This window comes from Stylophora pistillata, chromosome 2 (genome assembly GCF_964205215.1).
Source record: "Stylophora pistillata chromosome 2, jaStyPist1.2, whole genome shotgun sequence".
Taxonomy (NCBI): domain Eukaryota; kingdom Metazoa; phylum Cnidaria; class Anthozoa; order Scleractinia; family Pocilloporidae; genus Stylophora; species Stylophora pistillata.
The window spans coordinates 38,387,378-38,404,877 of NC_142520.1; the positions used below are offsets into that span (position 1 = coordinate 38,387,378).

At 36.5% G+C, this 17,500-nt stretch overlaps 1 protein-coding gene and 1 pseudogene across 1 annotated transcript in view; both read left to right on the forward strand.

Annotated features, from left to right (window-relative positions):
• The first annotated feature begins 821 nt into the window (after positions 1 to 821).
• Positions 822 to 3,271, forward strand: LOC148739392 (uncharacterized; annotated as a pseudogene).
• An 8,129-nt stretch (positions 3,272 to 11,400) lies between these two features.
• The window catches only part of LOC148739393 (uncharacterized), a 10,382-nt gene continuing 4,282 nt past the window's right edge, over positions 11,401 to 17,500 (forward strand). Inside the window, exons 1-5 of the mRNA XM_088749470.1 lie at positions 11,401 to 12,048; positions 12,743 to 12,803; positions 14,894 to 15,227; positions 15,361 to 15,501; positions 15,697 to 15,819. Of these exons, the coding sequence (XP_088605596.1) occupies positions 14,915 to 15,227; positions 15,361 to 15,501; positions 15,697 to 15,819 (577 nt within the window). The 5' untranslated portion in view covers positions 11,401 to 12,048; positions 12,743 to 12,803; positions 14,894 to 14,914. The remainder of the gene's footprint in view (positions 12,049 to 12,742; positions 12,804 to 14,893; positions 15,228 to 15,360; positions 15,502 to 15,696; positions 15,820 to 17,500) is intronic.

Consider the following 17,500-nt stretch of genomic DNA (forward strand, 5'->3'; position numbering starts at 1 on the left):
CTGAAAGGTACCTAAGACCGACTCTGATGTTTCAGGATCATAATTTGTCAGCTTTGGCAGTTGCAAAATACACTAATTACACGATTCAGGATCGTGATGACAACTGTCTATTTTAAGAAACAAATGTTTTATGGTTGCCATTGTCCGGCGAAATTTCAGATGGAGCGAGGAAGTTTTTTTCCAAAGTTCATTATCGTTTTGGCTCGAGACCAACTGTTTTTTTCTCGTAACCACAGATCCATTACTGTTTTAAAACAAAGAACTCTTAACTCAAAAGCGGAAGGGATCAAGGAGCTTTGCATCTTAAGAGGTCAGAGTTCATCATATCTAATACACCGATGGATGATTTGAATGATACACTCCGTGGAAAACTCATATCCTTTACAAAATGTAACTTTATTACATGTATCTCTGGCGTAACTCTCAAATAAGGGTATTGTAGAATTTTGACGGCAAACTAACTAATCTTTTTGCAAGAAAGCAGATAATCAATTCTAAGAATTAGCTTTGGTTCCACAAGAGTTTTATTATTTCAACCTTTACAAGTTTTTTTCTTTGAAATACGAAAGCTCTGGTAGACAATATGTTGCTTACCTAAAAAATTACCAAAATAGCACTTAGCTTTCAACCTCTTGCAAGATTTGAGTATGTCGTAACTATACCTGGAATCCTTTTCGTAATGAATTAATTTTGCACAAGCGAGGAAGGATTATTTGTTATAGTTTCTTGTTTTACTCTTTAGGTCTGTTTTGCCCTTTTGGTTATTGAACGTTATAGTCAGATAAAACGAAAATACGCATCGAAATATTTATTTCATAATCATGGGGATGAACAGCACCTTTAAATTTAAGGTATTTTTATTTGCTCATTTATTTATTTATTTATTTCATTGTTGCGTGTGTGTGTGCGTGTGTGTGTGTGTGTGTGTGTGTGTGTGTGTGTATGTGTGAGAGCCTATACAGTGTCTGTTTAGGTAGCCCGCCTAGAATAGCTTTGCTAACTGCGGGCTACAAAAGCCATTATTTCTTTCATTTTAAAAAATAAAGTCAATGTTGTTGTTGTTGTTGTTGTTGTTGTTGTTGGTAGTCAAGTTGGTAAAAGTTTCTTCTTGTTTTCTTACGGTCGATAAGACAAGATTATTTCTTTCAAAGTTTCCTTTGCATTAGAATCGCTCTTACTACGCGTTTAGAACCATTTCTTCTGGATGGAGATTTTTCATGCTTATATAAACGCTCTACGTAGGTCGCGTAAAGCGTTTGGGACAATCACGAGGACACAATTCAAGGGTTGCTAAAGATCAACAAAGGAAAATATTACTAACTGCGTCAAGCATATTCAAAGTTATCATTCCACAATAGCTGAAAGATCCTTCAAAACTTAAATAGTCGACTAAAGGTTGTTAAGATTCATTTTTCTCTGCTCACACAACTTAAGCTATGGACTGTGTTTGAGGAATTTCCAGGCAACATATTAATGTGGATGCAATATGATTGTTATACGTCTTCATCTGACACATAATCAGTTATCGAGTGAAAAAAGGCTTTTATCTTTCATAGTAAGCTCTTACAATGTACTTTTGTGGTCTTATACTCAATATTTTCAGATTCAGCACAAGAAAAGAAGTATGTGGTGGATATTCCACTATTTAAGAATCGCCTTTCTCGCTTCTACCATGGAGTTTGTCACAGCTAGTGATCAATGTAGGACAGAAGTAAACATACAAGGAATGGCTCTCAAACGCTCAGTCTTTAAAAGATGGTCAGTGGCGGCTCCTTAGCTCTGCGATGTCAAATGTGAACGAGAAATCACGTGCCAAAGCTATAAATACAATCGAAAATACCAAATATGTGAAATAAATAGCCGCACCAAGGAGGCGAGACCAGAGAATTTCCTTTCATCCACTGGATGGTTTTATATTAGAAGACTAAACGGTAGAGGTATGAAATCAAATGTCTGTCTGTGTGATTTGTGTTTCTTGAATTCTTTTCTATCCTCGGCCGATCCAGTTCCTGTCACTTGATAAAACTAAGAATATAAAGACAATGAAAGACGTTTCATTGCTACAGTTCCCTTAGGTTCTATCCCTGAATTACCGGCGCTTTCTTGTCAAGAAATAAAGGCAAGTGAAGGTAAACACACCATGAAAAAATATTGGCTGGATCCAACTAGCAAAGGGAAGGCAGTACTGATTTACTGTGACATGGTTAACGAAGTTAGGTCCCATAAGTTTTGTTTGAGTTATTTTATTTTATGAATAGTTATCAGTATCTGGAAAGTATTATGAATTATGCATCTACTATTGTTAAGATCACTATCGTAATATTTGGTTTGGATATTTATTCTGCAAAGGTTCGTTCAATTTTACGAGAAATGGAAACAGCGGACGACATGGAATCATACAGAAATTCACTGTTGCTAGGAGCGCTCGTTATTTCATCAAAGCCTGGGGCGCTCGAGGAGGAACACACTCATGCAACTATGGATCCAACTCTGGAACATATTATGGCGGAAAGGGAGCTTTCAAGAAAGCAGTGTCAGGCTGAAAAAAGGAACTGTACTGAACATCGTGGTGGGGTAAAGGGATGGAGACTCAGTGGAGGTTAAAAGGGGGCAGGCAACCAACAAAACGGCAGCTGAACTCGGACTGTCTGTTGAGGACAATGCTGGAACTGGAGGTGGGGGAGGGAGTTTTGTTTATACCACGAACAATGTGTTACTAATAGCTGCCGGAGGGGGTGGGGGTGCGTCTGGTGGATATAATGGAGTGGATGGTCAGTCGGGAACAAATGGAACCAGCAGTGTGGGAAAAGTTCAGTCATACGTGAGGATGGGTGGTACCGGAGGGCAGTCAGGTGAATGCAACACTCTTGGAGGTAACTACCATGGGGTGGGGGGGGTGAGTGCGGGTTGGAATGGTCAGGGTTGTTCAAGGAAAGGACCTAGTCACGGAGAGGTAGGTGAGTGTCTTGCTCAAGCATGGATAGGAGGTCGAGCAGGAGATATGAACAGTGGAAATAATGGCGGACCAGCGCCAGGAGCAGTGGGAGGATTTGGTGGTGGAGGAGGAGGAGCAGAGGATAACGGCGCATCAGGTGGAGGTGGAATTTACTCTGGAGGAGGCAGCGGTACTAGTTCTCCGCAAGCAGGGGGAGGTGGAGGCTCGTATTGCGGTGGGAAAAATTGTCGTGGTGTGAATGGCAGTAACTTGAGTGACGACGGCCTGGTGCAAAGCATGAACAATCAAACATCTCCAAGGTTTTGTTCTAGTTGATAACGACATTGAGTTATTTTTTAAAATGGAAGTAGGTTATTGTACAACATTTAAAACCTCAACGCTAATTTACCTGAAAAAGGACTTGAAACGGTAGCTAACTTAATTTTTTTTAACTATCAGAGCGAGTGAAAAACTCTTTTGATCATGAATTGTGCAAGTAAGAGTTGTTGCCAATCTGTGGTCTGTATTTTCACACGTGGCATATAAAGATGCAGCATGAAATGAGGGATACATGCATGTACTCAAATCAAGAAACAGATCTAGAGAGTAAAAAAGGAAAGTTAAATTCGAGTAGAAGTCGTACGACATAAAGTATATCTAATAGGTAAATTGTTCAAAAGAGTATCTAAGTGGGAGTTTTTTTTAAGTGTTCTGTTTAAAGAGGGTCAAATTTTACGGCTAGCGGTTAATATCTTTTCATTGTGATTACCAGAAAAAAATTATACGACTAATTTTATTATCGACTAATGGTCGCATTTTTTCTCATTTTTACGCCTAACGGCTAAATCGTTTGGCCTTCTACCGGTTAACCCCGCTAAGCTTTATTATATTGTACCTGAATGAAGAGAGGCAATATTTTAAAATGGGAAATGCAAAAAATATTGTACATTTATGAGTTTGATGATGATGATGATGATGATGATTGTCTAATTCCATACTCTCGCAGCTAAGGCTGAATTACAGAATGGGTCAGTGTTACATAGGTACTACATTAAATAGACATCTTATTGATAACGAACAGTAACAAAAATATTAAATCTGTCTGTGGCCCCCCTAAATTGATCTGATCGAGCATTTCCAGTTCGCAAATAATAACCATGATGGAGCTCTGTGGTGCGAGGAAGGATGAAACTTATTGGTTCAGTCCTCCTCGCCCCAGCCATGAACCCTGATCGAAAGTGTAAAGCGCGCTCACGAAATTTTCTCTTGCTACAAATGAAAAGATGTACTTAGTCATTTCACAGAATAAATATGGAAAATTCACTCAGAATCAGAGGAGAACCTTCTATTCGACTTAATTTGCATATGAAAAACTCACTAAATTAGAGGAAAGAATACTTAAAATGCATGTGCAAATCGGGCTAAAATATAACTCTCAGTGAGAACGACACTTGACAAAAGAGTTTTCATCATGGAAGGCATGATCTCTAAAATTGTGTTCTAAAATCTCTCAGGAAATTTGGTCAAAATGCCACAGAGGTATCAATTTGAAAAAAAGACAAAATTCAGATTTTCTTATGCCCTTGCATTTTCGCAGAGTTCAACTAATAATTTTTTTTCTCAGTTGATGCAGCTTTTAATCACTGAAACAGGTACAAGAAGAGTCCCTAAGGGTAGAGAGTGAAAGATGGAAATTACTTCCAGAGGAGAAAACTAGTCAAATTAACTGTTTCAGAACACACCAAATGATCTCTCAGCGTCTCTGCGACAGGCGGTAAAACATTTTTCATATCTAACGGCCAAATGTGATTGGCTAACACGTTTCTAGGGAGTGTAGCCTTAATTTGGAGGTACATCTCAGTCAACAAACTGCTGTTATGCTTCTCGGTGTGCTCAATCGCTTCAAAACATCGAAAGTATTTCTTTTCAGCTGGTTTTGTGCGGACATGAGAGTTTTTCTCCACTTGTTCCTCATCTTGGTAGTGCTTCTCCTTAGACAAATTCTGTCCTACCCAGATGGCATGTTTTAAAGTTTGCATTTGTAGATACGAAACCTTTATTTTTCTGCTCTTAATTTTTTAGCTAAGCAATAAATCAAAAACAAAAAGGAAACGCACATTTTCGAAGACCGAATGTCTCGTGTATAGAGGTCTAACTAACAAAATGGCTACTGAAACTCATTGTCCGTTTTAATGCACGGGTATCTTTTGTTCATTCGAAATTATTTTACATTTGTTTTCCATTTGTTTATCTTTTGTTCATTTTACATTTATTTTACATTTGTTTATTTTTTGTTCATTCGAAATTATTTTACATTTACAATATGTGAACGTATGTTTGCAAAGTTTTTTTTTTAGTTTTAACCGAACAATATTTGCAATTACTTGGTCATCTTTTTTACAGCTAATAGCCTCGAATTCTTTTGAGACAGTCGTATCAATCCATAAAGTTATATCAAGGTCATCAAAATTTAATGAATACATTTCCGAAAATTCCTTCTGTATGTCTAGTGCTTGCGCGAACTCAAAGAAGAGCCTAAAGTTAGCCTCGCACTCAGGGAAATAAAAACTGACATATTAGCTAGTTGGAAAATCATTTTTTTTTATTTCGAAAAATTGCCTTAATTTTTTTTTTTACATTCTCCCGTGGAATAAGAGTCTCTCTTTGGACACATGATTATTCACTGGTGTCATATTTAGTTAACATCGTATGTTTTTAATTGAAGAAAAACTTTCGTAGTATACCCCTCGACAACATATTGTCGACAGGTGTTAAACATATACCAAAACGAATGTCTTGTAATTTTTAGAACTCGGCATTCGAGGCATATTGTTTTCTCTTCATAACACTCTTCCTGTGTTATGTAGCGCGCAAGGTTTGGAAGCCTAATGAGTCAGTTGTTTCAAAGCCAGTAAAAACACAGAAAGTTTTTGAAATGCAGGGAGAGAAATTATATTTCCAATAATGCAAAAGGAATACTCACAATGTTACTTTTACCTCCAGATATGGATGAGTGCAGCAATGGAAGTAATCTCTGTGGCATTCTATATTACAGTATGTCAGCACATCATCCATAACTGTTTAAGGACATCTGGCCTGAGCAGAGCTAGCTTCGACATGTTTAAGGTTAAAAGCCCATAAGAGCCGATAATCAATTCTTTTTGATGTTTGTGAGGACGGGGGCTATAAAGAAAAATCTCTTGCAAGGGAGGATATCCTCCTTCGTTGCGCGCTAGTTTATTCATTATTCCTTAAGGGTGAGCACGATTTTAGTTTTCACTGTTATGAAAAAAAAAAGGTTGTGTTTGTTTTTAAAGAATCATTGCAAGCAAGATTCAAAAACGTCAAGAATATGATATATGGCCGCTTTCTCGCCAAAAAAAAGCGAAATAAATATCGAACCGTTCACAGAAATCTTTCAAAGGAAACAAAAGTGGGGAAAAGCATAACTCCAGACTTTTCAAGGACACAGCATGTTCAAGTACGGATATTTTGATATTGTGTTCGTGTATTATTTTTTAACTCGTGTGAGACAATTTGCTTCTGACATCTAGTCATTATCTATTCATTCTACCATTATCGGCGTAGGATATTATGCTAACAAATTCTTTTGGAAATATGAAGGTCTCAGCTTCCGGAATTATTATTATTTTTTTCCATTTAGCAAAGTAGTGGATCGCATCATATTATAGTGAGTTGTATGTCAGTGCATGTAAGGTGACGTTCTTACCTCTAGCATATAATCTTAACTAGCATCACTGACTTAGTTGGGGTACACGTTTCCCGTTTTTCCACCTGCTGGATTTAAGGGGTTTTTATGCCCAGTATTGGTGTGTTTTCGGCGTGTTGGCTAATTTTAATCATATATCAAGAGTACAGGACGCCTTTTATTCCAAGTATTTTTTATATATTTAATTTAACGGTTTTCAGTGGACTGCAATAATTTCATAGTTTAACTTATTGAAATCGCCCAGACTTGCTGACTCGCGTCTATGAAATGATTCACACACTAATAGTGATACGAAAATACAGTAGGCTAGAGTAAAATACATGAAGGGATCCGATTCGATGTGTGTACACTGACTGTAATATATTATAGCTGATCATTGATTCTTTGGGTCGCTAATAGATGCGTGTGTTGTGAGGGAGAAAAGCGCGTTATTCCTTCTAATTATTCTGCCCTACGGGATGTATGCGATTCATTTTTATGTCAACACCTGATGAAAGGTCTAAGAAAACCATTTACGTTCTATTTTACTAAATGTTGCACTCACGACACTCATACCGCTTCAACAGTTGTAACATTTCTTTAAAAAAATGTCAAACTTCCAAGACTGAAGCAAAAAAAAAACAGCGATTTTTATTGGCAAGGACCGGACAGGAATAACACCTAAATAATTAATTACAGGTTATATATTACCTATTGTCAAACGACAAATATCGATGGTAGATTCGTTTATAAGATGTTTTGAATTCGTCAATTAAAAACCCTAGAGAAAGCCTGCTGCACGCTGAAAAGGTAGGCCAGTTTTCTTTGATCCTACCATGTTAAAACTCTGAAAATGAAAGACTTCATTCAAATCATTTGAATACAACTAATAATAATGTGCTTATTCCTTTCTGAAGATAAAAAGGAAAGCATTATCCGAACAAATAAGATGGGATTCCCGCTCCCGCAGAAAGCGAAACTCGAGAGCGAGAATTTTTTTTTTTTTTTTTTTCTAACGCCGTCCTTGCGGTAGAATAAAATTTTGAAATGGACATCTTATGGAGAGAAGTTACCTAATGATGATACGAAATTATTAGAAAAACGAGTAAAATACAAGTAGAAACCCGTGTATAGGTTTGATTTGTGCGAGGCAAATAATTTATCAAGCTGATACTTACTTTATTATGGTACTATTGTCTGTGCGTGAATTGTGAGGATCAAGATCGTGTTATTTCTCGTCATCATTCTGCTCCACAGGGTGTGTGCGATTCCTTCCATCATTACCAAGTCTTTCAATTTCTTTTATTTAAGAAAGTAAATACATTTCTTTTTTTTTCTCAAAGTAACACCCGAGACACTCATACTACGACGAAAAGTTGCGATATTCATAGATGAATTCTTGATCGTTTCACGACTAATAAAAGAATTGTTATATACATCCTCAAGAAACAAACAGGAGCAAGAAATTTATTATTGATGTTTTTTTTCTTTTGACTATTGTAACTGCAACTACGGTAAAAAGGCGGCAAATGCTGAGAACAGCCTTCTTTAAAAAGGTTTTAAATTTCTGAAAAATATGAAAACTCCGCAGAAAAAGTTTCCGAGCGAATTAGATCTGATAATTTCCACCCATGAAAAAAGTTAAAATTTGAAGGGATTAGTTTTGAGCTCTATATTCCTTGCCTAGATTTCGCATTTTATCATTTTCTGCCGAGAAATAATATGTTAAAATTGACATGATATCACTAAGCACGGCCAAAATACCGTTAGTAATTTTAATAACATTTCACAAAACAGTAGCTCTCTCTCTTCGAGGCCAGAGGAAGTTTTAAAACTAAAATTGAAAGTAAAAATAAAAACTCCATTGCTAATTAGAAAACCAAATGTCAAGATCGAAAACAAGCATAACATCTACTATGACGAAAACTAAAAAGATAAAATGCGCTTTTCACCTGCCTGGTACAAATTCATTCAGCACACATTTGTCTTGTGGCCCATTCATTTCTTAGCCGTCCTATGCAAAACGGCAACGTGAAATCGCCAAAACTTGCGTCGTCTGTGAACCGAAACCGCGACGGCAAATTATTTTAGGACAGTCAGTTGTCCAAATTTGGGAATAGTAACACACAATAACAGAAAATCGCTGATGAGTAGTAGCGAGGACAAAAAATCTAAGTAGTGTTGTGAAAAACTAATGGTCTCTGAGTTCTGAACATTCTTTCTGGGAATCATTCTCGAGCCTACACTGTCTTAGCTTGGAATAAAAGAGAAATACAGTAGCTATAGGCCTCAATTGAATCGTTCATTTTATCAACATGCTATTAAAGGACAGATTCATTCAAACGTTTCCATGATTCTTTACAAGGTTAAAAAGGTTACTGCAACACATTTAGCAGAAATGCGAGTCTTGATTGTCGGAAATTAGAACAAGTCAACTTGACTTCAAAAGCATATGTATGTAAGTATTTGATTTTTATAATAGCATAACGCAATTGAATGCTTTCCTTGATGTAGCCTCGCCGGCGCATTTTATAGTGAATTGCCAAAGCGACTGGCCAGCAGGTGATAGGCAAAATCGTCTTCTCTCGACTTGCAAAAAGGACCTCGAGAGGAAAGCTAAATGAGTTTTCTTACAAATTTCGAGTAAAGGCTTTTTGTTCTGAAATTTATATAGATCTTAGCATAAGAAAACAAAACAAGAATATAAAGACTGTTAAGCAAAGTTTAAAAGGCCGAAGCACCCACGACAAAATTTTGATAGCACCCGTGCAGTATTTGCATTTGTGTTCCAACTTTGCACTCGTGTTGCATAAAAAATGCGCTCGTTTTCAATAAATCAATCCTGCATTACTTTTCCATGTTCCGTTATCTTGATTAAAACAACCATAAGAGTATTGTTGTACATTGAGAGAAGTTTTGTGGATAGCTAATGCAATGTAAGGCTTCAGGTTCTTTGAAGCTAGAAATATTCCCTCGTCAAAGATATTATTTTCTTATTAATTTTTCCCTTGGCGATCCTTTATTAACACATTGTGGAGTTCCTTAGTTAAACATTACATTATTGGAGAACTCGAGGGATAACTCATTACACGACGTTTAAGAAAAAGTATTTGTATGAATCAAGCATCTTGGGAAATGAAAACTTTCAATCCCCCTTCAAGTTTTGCATGCAGTTACTAACTGCATGCAAATTTTGAAGGGGTTGAAAATTTAATTTTCCAAGATGCTTGATTCTTACAAAGACGTGTTCTTGAAAACTAAATTAGACCGATTATGATGTTTCATAATAATAACTTGTCAATTTTGGCAGTTTCAAATCGCACAATTCAGGATCGCAACAACTGCTTAATTTTTGTAGAAATAAATATTTTATCTTTGCCAGTGTTCGGCGAAACTTTAGAGGGAACGGAGAAAGCTGTTTTCTAAAGTTAATTATCATTTTCACTCGAAATAAACTGTTATTTCGTAACCATAGCTACTGTAAAGTTATAAAAGAAAGCACCTTTAATTCAAAAGCGGTGAGGAGACAACGAGCTTTGCATATTGAGAGGTAAGAGCTGATCATATCAAATAAACCGATGGATGACTTGAGTAAAACATTTACTAGAAAAGTTCTATTCTTCGCGAATTGAATTTTAACCGTAAGTCTTTAACTCCTCAATACTGTAGTGTGTCCGTGTTGGCAGAAAGGTCTCAAAGATTCCGATTTCAATATTAAAACGAAGAGTTTCATGACATGTTTGGGTGGTCTTCAGGAGATATCTATGAATTGTTCTCAGCGGAAGTAGTATTGTTGTTGCTGCCAACATATTTTAAACGTTTTTCCAGTTTCGTTTCATTACTTGCATTACTTGAGCGCCCAGGCAAAAGAGATGCAACTTTTTAAAGAGTAAGATCAAAGATACAACATCTCAAAAATAACATACAGGATGATGTATAACATACAAGATGGAAGACATCACATTATTCAGCATTTCTAGTATTTTCGTTTTTATGATTAAAATGAAAGATTCAAATGAGGCTTTGAACTACTCTTTCTCTTTCTTATCCTAAGCTTTTGCCAATCTACTTCATAGTTACCGGGAAATATAAAGAAAACATTCCGCCATGAGCGCTATAAAAACGATAAAGGTGATAAGAATAGTTAGAATGTATAATAAGGACAATGAGTTCGCCAAATGTTGGAGGTTAACACACAATAGCATAGAAAATCGCTAATAAGTAGTAGCGAGAACAAAATTTTTAAGTAGTGTTGATAAAGAAAAACGAATATCTCTGAGTTCATAACATTCTTTCCGGGAGTCATGCTCGAGCTTACACTGTCTTGTCTTCGAATAAAGAGAAACACGTAGCTAAGGCTTAAATCGAATCGTTCATTTAATCAACATGCGATTAAAGGACAGATTCATGCAAACATTTCTATGATTCTTTCCTGGGTTAAAAAGTTAATTGCAACATATTTAGCAGAATTATGAGTCTAAATTGTTGGAGGATAGGTCAACTTGACTTCATTTGAAGCATTCATATGTAAGTATTTCATTTTCATAATACCATGACGCAATTGATTGCTTTCCTTAATGCAACCTTGCCGGCGCAGTAGAGTGAATATGCGAAAGCGACTGGCAAGCAGGTGATAGACAAAATAATCTGCTAATTTCTCGACTTGAAAAAGGACCTTGAGAGGGAAGCTGAATGAGTTTGCTCACAAGTTTCGAGTATAGGGTTTTTTTTCTAAAATCAAGAATATAAAAACAGTTTAGCAAAATTTAAAAAGCCACCACAGATAGTTAAGACAGACAAAGTTTTGAAAGTTCCAGCGCACTATTTGTAATTTGCAGTCGTGTTACAACTTTGCACTCTTGTTGCATGAAAAGTGCGCTCGTTTTCAGTCAATCAAATGTGCGTTACTTTTCTATGTACAGTTGTCCTGAATAAAACAACCATAAGAGTATTCTATTACGTTAAGAGCAGTTTTTTGGATAGCTAATGACGGGTAAGGCTTGAGGTTCCTAGAAGGTTAATATATTCCCTTGTCAAAGAAATTATTTTCTTATTAATTTTTCCATTAGCAATCCTTTATTAACAAATTGTGGAGTTCCTTAGTTAAACACTACACTATTGAAATACTCGAGGGATAACTCATTACACGACGTTTAAAAGCTAATTTAGACCGATCAGGATGTTTCGCAATAATAACTTGTCAACTTTGGCAGTTTTAAATCGCACAATTCAGGATCGTGATGACAACTGCTTAGAACTAAGTAGTTCATCTTAATTTGCCATTGTTCAGTGAAACTTTAGAGAGAACGGAGGAAGTTCTTTTTCGCTCGAAACCAACTGTTTTCTCGTAACCATAGCTTCTGTAAGGTTAGGTGATGAGACAGTGAACTTTGCATCTTAAGAGGTAAGAGTTGATCATATCTGATACACCAATGGGTGATTTGAGTAAAAATATTCGCTAAATTTCTATTCTTCACGAATTATAATTTACACGTAACTCCCTGTTTTCTGTATACTAAAAGCATGAAGTTGGCCTATCTCTCAAAGAAGGCTAGGGTACATTTTTTTCAGCGAATTAACTACGAGTTTTTTGCATAAAAGCAGATAATAAATTCTAAGAGTTAATTTCTGCTCTATTATGGCTTTGCTACCAGCACCTTTACATGATTATTTATGTGTAATATATAGATTTTTTTCTTATTAATTTTTCCATTAGCAATTCTTTATTAACAAATTGTGGAGTTCCTTAGTTAAACACTACACTATTTAAGAACTCGAGGGATAACTCATTACACGACGTTTAAAAGCTAATTTAGACCGATCATGATGTTTCGCAATAATAACTTGTCAACTTTGGCAGTTTTAAAGAATTAACTTCTGCTCTATTATGGCTTTGCTACCAGTACCTTTACATGATTATTTATGTGTAATATATAGATTTAGCCAAGCCTAAAAACGGAGCTCCCAATAGGTGAAAATTTGGCGATTAAACCCATTCACACTTACGTGTAACACGTGCCTGTGAGAAGTCACAATTTTGGAGAAACCAAGAAAGCAAACGCAATGCGCAGTAAATTTTTAAAAATCGTCTTTTCCAGAAAACAAGCTCCAGCAAAAGAAGACTAATTAAAGAACTTATTTCCACGAAAAAAGCAACAGGTACATATTACATTTTAACTAAAAATTAACAAACGGTAAACATCACAGCGTACACTATTAAGTTATGGATGCACCCAGGAGGTTGCTAAGCACGAAAGAAGCGTAAGAGTCGCGCGAGGCGATATCCGAGAGGGACTCTAGCTTCTTGAGTGCTTAGCAAACCTCCCAAGTGCATCCATAACTCAATAGTGTACGCTGTGGTGTTTACCATTTGTTTTATAACATAACATTGATACATCGTAGCTAAAGAGTTCCCTTTTATTTAACAAATCTTACGTGACCAGAAAATACAAGTGCGCGCGGAAAAATTGCCTTTGCACTTGCTCACGTCAGCAGCGTACACCCATGGGCAAATGGGGGACGCTGAATTGACCAATCAGAGCGCGCGCTTAACTTTGGTTTTGTTATAAATCAAGATGAGAGATAAAAATCGCTAACTATTTTCGCATGCGGTGCAAATGGGCATAATTCAAATTGGAATATGCGAATTTGTCCGTGAGTGAAGAGATCTCAAGTTCCATGAAATCTATCAATAGGAAGCAAGACTAAAATGGCCAAGAAATATTTCGGGACGATAGATTTATTCAAAACAGTTCTTGATTTGCTGTTATAATCGAAAAAACGTACGAATTTCTTACGTGTACAAAGCCCACGCGGTAAAATTCATCATGCTTAGATCGTTGACTAGCCTTCAAGGCCAGAAACTGCGCAGCGTTATGTTAAAAATTCTGAAAAAACTTCGATTTGACGCAAAAACTTCTCTTAAACAATACTTTTTGAACACATCGTTGCTCGAACATAATATTTACCGGGCCATCGAATCGTCAAGTTGTCGCTAGGCCCCGCTTGAAGTCCGAAAGTGCGGTTTTCACTTTATGTCCCTAATTCGCATCGCCTTAGAGAATCGTAGCGTCGTTGACTCGAGAGCTTATTCTGTCACCTTTAAGACCTTGATATTCATTATTTTCGAAGCAGAGTATTCTATAGTAAGTTAATGGCGAAATTTTTGGTTTGTAATAATTAATCTGCTCCACGCGCGCTTCGCGGCCGTGGGAGCCCCGCTAATATGAAAGCTCTTGAAAACAATATGTTGCTCTGCCTACATAAAAACGACTGTATAAAGAATGAATAAATAATTACCAAAAAGACGTTTAAGTGTCAACCACATCTAAGATATGAAAATATCATGATTAGACAAAGAATTTCGAAATAAATTATAGTCAAGTGCGAAAGGATTTCTTGTCATAGTTTCCGAGCTGCTGTTTGGTCCTAATTCCCTATTTTATTTCTTTTTCGCGGTCAAGAAGACTAGATTATTTCTTCCAAAGTTATCTCTGTATAAGAATCGTTTGCACTTCGCATTTGGAACCAACGTTTCTGGATAGAGATTTTTCATGCTTGTATATACATTCTTCTGAGTTTATTAATTCCACATAATCCCGCAAGATGATAAATCAAACACAGCGAATATATGAAATTCATATTTTCTGAACTGCGGTTATAGAAACGTAATTGTGCACGATCCTCGCAGTAAAGAGCACTATTTTAGCAATAGTGAAAATCAGACCTGAAAAAATTGAGGCCTGTACGGCCTGAATTAATTTGATGACCTGCTCCCAGCTGGCTCGTTAGCTCAATTGGTAGAACGGTACACTTGCATCGCAGAGGTCAGTGGTTCGAATCCCGTACAGGCCTGAGTTTCTCAGGTCTGATTTTCACTATTACTTATTATTGCTCTGTACTGCAAGGATCGTTTCTATAACCGCAGTTCAGAAATATGAATTTCATATGTTCACATAAAAGTTACTAAAACCGAAAAATCATTTTATCGAATAAAGCTCTGTGAGGGTTCTACTGATCTTCCTCGACGTTTAATTTGGCATTTCATAGAGCATTGTGCAAATTTTGCCATTACAATCCAATCTACTGAGTATTTTTTGAAATCTGAAAGCAAAATCTTAATGCCGGTGGGCGTAGTATGATTGTTATATGTCTTCATCTGATACGCTATTAGTTTTGTTGAGAAAAAAATGGGTTTTATTTCTCAAAGTAAGCTCCTAAGAAGTCCTATACTCAAATTGTATTTTCAGACTCATCACAAAAAAAGAAGTATGTATTGGATATTCCGCCATTTAAGATTCGCCCTTTTCGCTTCTGCCGTGGAGTTTGTCACAGCTATTGACCAATGCAGTACAGAAGTAAACATACAAGGAATGGCTCTTAAGCGCTCTGTCTTCAAAAGATGGTCAGTGGCTGCTCCTCACCTCTGCGATGTCAAATGTGGACAGGAGATAACGTGCCAAAGCTATAACTACAATCGAAAATACCAAATATGTGAGTTAAATAACCGCACCAAGGAGGCGAGACCAGAGAATTTTCTTTCAGCCCCAGGATGGTTTTACATTAGGAGACTTAACGGCAGAGGTATGAAATCAAAAGTCTATCTATCTATGCAATTTATATTTGTTTCATTCTTCTCTATCCTCGGCCGACCCAGTTCCTGTCACCTGATAAAACTAAGAAAATGAAGACAATGGAAAACCCATCTTTATTACAGCTCCGTTAGGTTCTATTCCTGAATTACCAGCGCTGTCTTGTCACGAAATAAAGGCGAGTGAAGGTAAACACACTGCAAGCAGCAAGTATTGGCTAGAGAAAGGGAAGGCAGTACTAATTTACTGTGATATGGTTAACGAAGGTAGGTCCCATAAGTTTTTAGTTTGAGTTATCTTATTTTGTAAAGAGTTATCATTATCAAGAAAACTATACATATATTTAATGCTATTATTAATGTCATTATCGAAATGTTTGGTTTGAGTCATGATCAGTTCCAGGATGGCTGCCTCTCGTAAGTTGTTCTAACTTAGTTACCGCTTCTCCTTCTGAACTCCAGATATAGATGAATGTAAATATAACATCAGTGACTGCGACGTTAATGCAAACTGTACCAACACGTACGGTTCTTACAAATGTACATGTAAATCGGGACACACTGGCGATGGACACTCATGTTCAGGTGACTTTAATATATGATTTAGTGGATGTTTTCCGAAAAACTGCTCAAGCATTTGTGTGTGTGTGTGTGTGTGTGTGTGTGTGTGTGTGTGTGTGTGTGTGTGTGTATGTGTATGTGTGTGTGTGTGTGTGTGTGTGTGTGTGTGTGTTTATTTTCTCATACCCCTATACAGAATTACCCTTGCATGTTTTGTACAGTTACCATGACTACATCTGGCTTGTTTCGAAGCTGTTATGTTTATTGATTAAAAAATATGTATATCTGTGCTGAAATATACAAAAAAACAGATTGTATACTTGTACTTGTTACACCGGATATACTAGAAATAGACGAAGCGGTACATGTTCTAGTAGACTTTATTTCTAAACCCTCATATAAGAAAGAAAAGTAGTATCATCTTGCGAGACTTGCTTTGGGCGTAGGCCTGAGGACAATGTTCATAATGACACGACTGTATAAAATAAACATTCAATGTCAAAAATATTTTTGACACAAATCTATGCTCGCTAGTTTACTCTAGTTTGAGCACTCTGCCATGGCTTAGACGATACCAAAAAGCTTGAGTCGTTTGAGGTGACCGTCTCCGTTCTCCCCCATCCTAGCATCAGCACTGCACTGATCAGGCCCAGAAGGCCGAAACAGTACTGTCTGCAGTTATATATATATATATCAAGTTTTGAAATGGGTTTATTCATAACAAGCCACCTAAGTTACAAAATAAAAGTGCTAACGCACGTGGGCTTGGCCCCAACTGATTATTAATAAACAGTCCAAAGTTCCAAAGTTCAATAGTTCTTAAATATATACGAGTATTAAATATATACGAGTATTAAATATTATTAATATTGGTGAAAGGTTTTAAATAATTCCAAAATAGTTAGGTCTAATATTGATATAAGCTTAATCTATAATATTGGTATGCCTAGGGCTAACGTAGACTAATATTAATGTAACTCTAGGATTGTTTAATGCTAATTCTAAGTTGTAAATAATTCCAAGTTGATTTAATCAAATGTTAACTAAAGCTTAAGGTAAACTAATATTAATATAAGCTTAATTTATAATATTGGTATGGCTAGGGCTAACGTAAACTGATATTAATGTAACTCTAGGATTTTTTAATGGTAATTCTAAGTTGTAAATAATTCCAAGTTGATTTAATCAGATGTTAACTAAAGCTTAAGGTAATCTATTTACAAAAGTATTCTATAGGAGTCCCCATCAATTGTACAGATTGATGGGGACTCCCAAGCGTTTCTAAAGTTAGATAACGAGAGTCGGAAGTAGTCACACGCAATTCTCTTTTTGGTCTCGCTCAGGGCATAGCGAATTATACCCTCAGGGGGGTCATTCCCATTGTAGAAGGTAGATTTATTTCGAAATTTCCAGATGCTGTACAGAATTGTCTTAATTAGAAAGCGAGCAATGCGATTCTGTTTTGGACTAGCGGGGGTCCAACGAAAAAAAGAAAACATAGGTACAGGATGGGAGAAAGCTAGTTCCAAGGATAGAGGAGATAACAGGGGAAAAGTAGGACCATACAGATTTCACACGGAGGCAATTGAGAAAACTGTGATCTATAATTTCTTTACGGGAACAGAAGGCTCACTTATCTGAGTCGATATATCCCCAGTTCTTTAGAGAATCGCGGACCTTAATAGCGCGAAGCACAATTTTCCAG